This window comes from Echinops telfairi, unplaced genomic scaffold, assembly GCF_000313985.2.
Source record: "Echinops telfairi isolate 266 unplaced genomic scaffold, ASM31398v2 ScPeMD7_7416;HRSCAF=8454, whole genome shotgun sequence".
Classification (NCBI taxonomy): domain Eukaryota; kingdom Metazoa; phylum Chordata; class Mammalia; order Afrosoricida; family Tenrecidae; genus Echinops; species Echinops telfairi.
The window spans coordinates 459,194-465,055 of record NW_022111316.1 but is presented as its reverse complement, the minus strand read 5'-3'; the positions used below and the strand labels follow the sequence as shown (position 1 = coordinate 465,055).

General features: G+C 61.5%; 1 protein-coding gene across 1 annotated transcript in view; it reads left to right on the top strand.

Annotated features, from left to right (window-relative positions):
• DAGLA (diacylglycerol lipase alpha) overlaps positions 1 to 159 on the top strand; it is a 19,336-nt gene extending 19,177 nt beyond the window's left edge. The window contains exon 19 of the mRNA XM_045297045.1: positions 12 to 159. Coding sequence (XP_045152980.1) covers positions 12 to 159 — 148 coding nt within the window. The remainder of the gene's footprint in view (positions 1 to 11) is intronic.
• Positions 160 to 5,862: the final 5,703 nt, after the last annotated feature.

Genomic DNA, 5,862 nt, shown 5'->3' with positions numbered 1-5,862 from the left:
TTCCCGCTCAGCTCTTCCGGGGAGCTCACGGACCTGACACCCACCGGCCCCCTCAGCAGCCAGGAGTGCCTGGCGCCAGACAAGACCCGGACTGCCACCCCCACCAGCCGTGGAGCCAGCCCAGCCAAGCAGGAAGACCTGGCCATCTCGGCCCACTAGCGCCCAGCAGCTGCTGCCACCCAAGGCCCAGGCCGGAACGGGGGAAGGGGTCCCACGGGTGCCCCCCACCCCCACGGTGGGGGTAGTTTTGCCCCAGCACTGGGAGGTCTGCATCCCTACCTCAACCTAGGACCCCCAGAGCCAAGGTGTGGGGAGGCACCCAGTCCTCCGATGGGGGTCAGGGGAAAGGGGGGACAAGCAAGTGGAGCTTGGCACAGCTGCCAGGGTGGGTTCTCTCAGCCTGACCGCCCGCCCCCCCCACGGGGCTCCCGGGGCACCCGGATTCCAAGACGGGCAGGGGCCAAGCCGATGCACCACACGGCCCTCTGGCTGCCCTCCGAGGACCCAGGTAGGAGGGAGGGGAGCAGCCTTTGCCCCATACTCTTACCTGGCTGCCCCCCCCTCCTTTCAGATCTGAAGTCTGCTGGCCAGCCCCAGGGGTGGCCCCCCTGTGGAGGCCCACAGTGGCGTGTTTACAGAAGCTGCTGGGCAGGGCTCAGGACATGTCCTGGGCTCGAAGCCCTCCACCCTCCACCCACTCCCCTCCACCAAATCATGTGTTCAGTACCCCCTGTGCATGGGGCAGGGCCACTGCACAGGGCCCTGGGGCAGACCTGGGGCCTGGAGGGACCCGGAGGAGGGTGGGCTTGGGACTGTCCCCTCTGTGGGCACCCCTCCTGCTGCCCCTCTGTGGATGGGTCCTGGGCGCCCAGCCTGCCTGCTGCTCCCTGGCCAGCCTCCTACGCCCCAGGGAGCTAGGTACCTGACATGCAAGGGCACTGTGCCCACCCCTAGCTGCATTGTCAGGGCCCTGGGAGGAGCACCCCCACCCACCCAACGTCACCCCCCAAGCCCAGACAATCTGGCTGCCCATCCCTCGGCCCCCTAGCAGGCCTGAGCTCCTGAGCTCCCCCGGTCATACCCTCTCATGGTCAGGGAACAGGACCAGGAGTGAGGTGTGGTGTGGAGACCTTCTGCCAGGGAGGAGTGGGACAGGGGGCAGGGGGTATCAGCGACTGTGCCTGCATCGCCCTCACATGAGGGGTCTCTTCCCTGCAGGGTTTGGGGAATCAGAGCCCCGACCTTTCTGCAGGAGCAGGGGGCCAGGGGCATGTGCACATGTGCACCATCCTGCAGAAGGGCTGCCCCACCCCGCCGGCACGGAGACAGAGCAGGAGCTTGGGCAACAGGGCCCTGGGAAGGGGACAGGCTTCCTGTCCCCGGGGTGCCTGCTGCTCTGAGATCTGGCTTGTGTGCAGAGGCGAGGAGCACATGCTGGGCCCACCTCTTCTCTGAGCCATGGCCTCCCCCCTTCTCCCATTCCCAGCAACCCTCCCCAAACCACCCCCCCCTTTGATCTCATGGTCATCTCATGGGCCACCGCAAGGACAGCTAGGACCAGGCCTCCCACCTTGAGAAATGGGGACAGAGTCCTTCCTGGGAGCTGGGCCTCCCACTCTGTGCCCCACCCCCGCCCCCTCCCTGACCAGACCCCGCTGAGGGCCCACTGTAGGCACTGGCTCAGCCCAGCCCACAAGCAAGAGGAAGCCAATGGCTTGTAGAACTGAGCCAATCGGGCAAAACTTTAATCCCAACCAAGTTCCAACATGTACCCCGGCCAGGATACTTAGGGGTCTGGCTTTTTAATTTGTCCTCTACCAGGGTGGCTCCTGGGGCCTCTCGGGTGGGTGTGAAGACCACCCATGTTCAGGACTGAGCCATCAGGGACCGACCCCCCCACCCCCAAGGCTGCAGCCACACAGCAGTCCAGGCTTGGGGCTGGGGCAGGCTTGGCCTCAGACCTGGGCATCCCAGGGCCGGCCCCCACCCGCACCCCACCTTACCCAGCCCCCGCAGGGAGACCTGCTGCACGCCTCCCCCTTCCTCCCCACACCACACTTGGGGGGTCTGAGCCACCCTCCAGCCCAGCTCGGCTCAAACCGATCCCAGGCAGGCGCCCCCCCCTCCCCCCAAGTGTGCCCTGCTGCGTGCTGGCCCGCCCTCCCTCCCGGGGCCCCACGGCCTCCATATATGCAATTGGGAGGGGAGCAGCCGGCCCAGCCCCCGCCCTCTGCCCTCTCCATGTGCCATCCTCCCGAGCCTTTTTGTACTTACTGTATGAAAGATCCAAACTAATATTGCTGTAAAAAAAGAAGAGACATTAATATAGCTTATTCTATAAATATATCTGTACATAGAGGTTTCTGTAGACTGTATAGAGCTGTGTATAAACTGGGTGTAGACGCACGCTGCTGGCCTCCAGTGACCTCTCTTCCCAGCGAGGTGGGGCGGGGCGGGGGGACAGAGACCACTGGAACCAGAAAGGTTGGGATCTGCTCCCCGGACAAATAGGCTGGAGAGGAAAACAGAGCTGGCCCCGCCCCTGGGGCTCAAGGCGTGTTGGTGACGGCAGCAGGAGTTGAGACCAGCCAGGGGCTGAGTGCCAGGTTTGACTCCTGCTCTCCATTTACCCCCCCACGACTGCCCTGGGGTTCTTGTTACGTGTCCATGCTGGGTCAGTGGGCCTTGGGGCAGCGGGGTGCACAGGGGCCCACATTTCCGTAAGCACTGGAAGCCCCCTGAGCACAAGGGTGGCGGCCTGTTGGTCCTGCTGGCATGGAGATGGGCGAGGGGGCGGTGTTGGAGCACCATTACCCCCTCGAAACAGAAAAACCAGTGCCATGGTGTTGTCGACTCACGGAGACCCTCTAGGACAGGGCAGAACTGCCCCTGTAGGCTTCTGAAGCTGTAAACCTCTATGGATGGGATAGACAGCTCTGTCCATCTTTCTCCCGTGGAACATTCCGTTGATGGGTTCAAATCGCCGACTTTGCCCTTAGCAGCCCAGTGTATTACCCAGGATGTTCCTTGGGCTTATTTGCTCGTTTCTCCTCCCCAGGGGAGGAGTCGGGTGTGGAAGCTGCCCATGTCTTCTGGGCAAGGACCACTAGGGGTGGGCTTGGCTCCAGGCCAGCCCAGCAGGTGCAGGCCCTAGTTCAGTGCTAACCTAAAGAGAGTTGGTTCAAACCCCCCAGCCACCCCGATGAAGGAGAAGGTGGCTGACCGCTTCAATAAAGCCTTGGGAACTAGAAGCAGTTCTGCCCTGTCTTACAGGGTTGTTGTGAATCAGAGCATGCTAGACAGTTCGTATCTTCTAACCATGGCCCAACCCCCCCTACCCTGAGGGCTAGGCCAAGGGTCCATGTGGTGCTGACCAGCAGGACCATCGACGGCTTTGCCGAGGGGTGTTCCCATGCCCCTCCCCTGCCCCTCCCTGAGACCCCATCCCAGCCTGGTTCTCGTTGTGGGGCCTGGGAGAGACTCCAGGACTTGGGGTCAGCGTCCACCATGAAGCCAGCCGGACCTGCCTGCCCCTCCTTCAGAGCAGGTGGTGCTGTGCTGTTCTTCCAGTCAAGCCCACGCTGACCCACAGAGGCTGGCCCAGGCACTGACCCAGCCCGTTCCCACACTGCCCACCCTGGACTGTGCCACCTCATCCCTGACATGGCCAGCGTGACCCAGCTTGATACAGGGCTGCATGACAGTATCCTCAGCCTCAGAGCCTGCCCTGTGAACAGAAGTAGAAACAGGTCAGAGACCAGTTCAAGGTCACCAGGAGATTGACACAGATCTGGAAGCCAGCCCAGGCCTCCTGCCGACTAGCTTGGGATTCTCACCTAATGGTTTTTAGGGGTTCTCTCTTCCTAATGAGTTAACGAGCAGAGATCCTAAGGGCCAGCAAGGTTTGGGGACACCGGAAAGGGGTCATGCTGGAAAGGGTGGCTCCCTACTCGGGACAGCCCCACCGACTTCCACTCTCCTCGGGATATGGAGGGCAGTCCCCCCATGGGACCCCCAGACCAGGACAAGGCTGCTGCCAGGCTCATGATCAATGACCCTCTGTCCCACCTCGCTCTCCCTTGGGGGAAGGAGGGAGGCCCGGGAGACGGGTGGGAGGCCAGGAGGCTCACCCTCTCGGGGGGGCTGGGTTCCCTGTCCATGATCTATTAATCCCAAAGCCTCTGGATGCCCTCTGACCAGCCATCTCGTAGTGGCCAGTCTGGCCCTGCAGGGTCAGCAGTGGGCCCCAGCACCTGGCCCAGATGGTAGACAATACCCTCTGTTGAACACTCACCTGGCACTTCAGGGTTCTAGGGAGGCCCTCACTGTGGGTGCTCCACAACAAGCCTAAAGTTTGGCAGTTCAGATCCCCCAAGAACACCACAGAGGAGGGGCCTGGCAGCCCCCACCCTTGGGCGGGCCCACTCCTTCCTCAGCCCAGAGGGCACAGTGGCTGAGCAGTCAGAGAAGGCGGCCAGACCCAGACCAGGAGGCTCCATCCACCTTCAACTGCAAGGCAAGGCCCTGCCCCGAGACTTAATCTGCTGCCACCCCAAAATGTCTCATCTGTGTTTTCACAACGAAGAAATTAAAAAAATAGAAACATCTAGCTTCAGGAAGTTGCAGCCCTGGGAGCAAACGGGTCCCGGGGAAACGCTGAGCGAAGCAGGAGGGCCGTCAAATGAGCGATAGTTCTAAAACCAAACTCACCGCCATCGAGTGCATTCCAGTGCGTAGCCACCCACCCTAGGACAGGGCAGCACTGCCCTGGCGGGTTTGCCAGACGAACTCTCTGTGAGAGTAGAAAACCTCGTCTTAACTCCTTCGGACCATCTAGTGGTTTTGAACTGCCGACCTTGCCGTCAGCGGCCCAGGGTGAAACCTACGCGACCACCAGCACTGCAGCTGGGAGACCTTTAGGCACCGTTCATTTCCTAGGGCTGTCGTCACACATCTGTCTCTGCTCTGGAGGCTGCCCCCTCCTCCTCCTACCCCAGGATCCAGGATCCAGGAGCGGGCCTCCCTGCTCCTGCAGCTTCTGAGCATGCCCAGCTTGCAGCCCCCTGGCAACAAGCTCAGCCTCTTAGTATCACCTGACATTCTCGTTCTCCTGTGCCTGTCTCCCCTCTGCCACGTCCTCTCTTCTTCCTCTCCCCAAGACACCTGTCACTGGGTTTTGAGTCCCTGGGTGGCACAAAGAGGAGCCCCCATGGTGCAGTCCTCGATGTCAGCAGTTCCAAGCCACTTTGCAGGGTGGGGGTAGGGGGGAGACGGACAGACAGTCTGCTTTTGTCAGTTCCACTGCTGTCTAGCTCATTCTCACTCGTAGAGCTGCCTCCTAGGGTCACCCAGGCTGTACATCTTCAGGGGGAGGGCAGACAGTCTCATTGTTCTTCCTCGGAGAGACCTGTGGGTTCGAACCGCCAGCCTCTTGGCTAGCTATCGTTCACTTCAGCAGCTGGGCCACCAGGGCTGCCTCCGTGCACACTGCAGCCTTGGACCCCCATGTGGAGCAGTTCTGCTCTGGGCCGGTGCTAGCCCGTGGGGCAGTTCTACTGAATCAGCATCAACTAGCTGCTGGCAACCAGTCAACTTGACTCTGTGATTTTTTTGTGGGCGGTGCAACTGGTCACTGTGCTCACTGCTGAGAGGCAGGTGGTTCGAGTCCGCCCTGAGGTGCCTCAGAAGAAAGGCCTGGTGTTTGCCTTCTGAAAAAACAGCCACTGAGAGCCCTGACAAGCACGGGTGTGTCTCCACGGGTGGGTCTGCAGGACCCCGCCCCCCCCACACACACACACATACACCCACACACATAAGCTGCCTGACTGATGTGGTGGGTGGTTCAGTGGACCCAGCACAGCC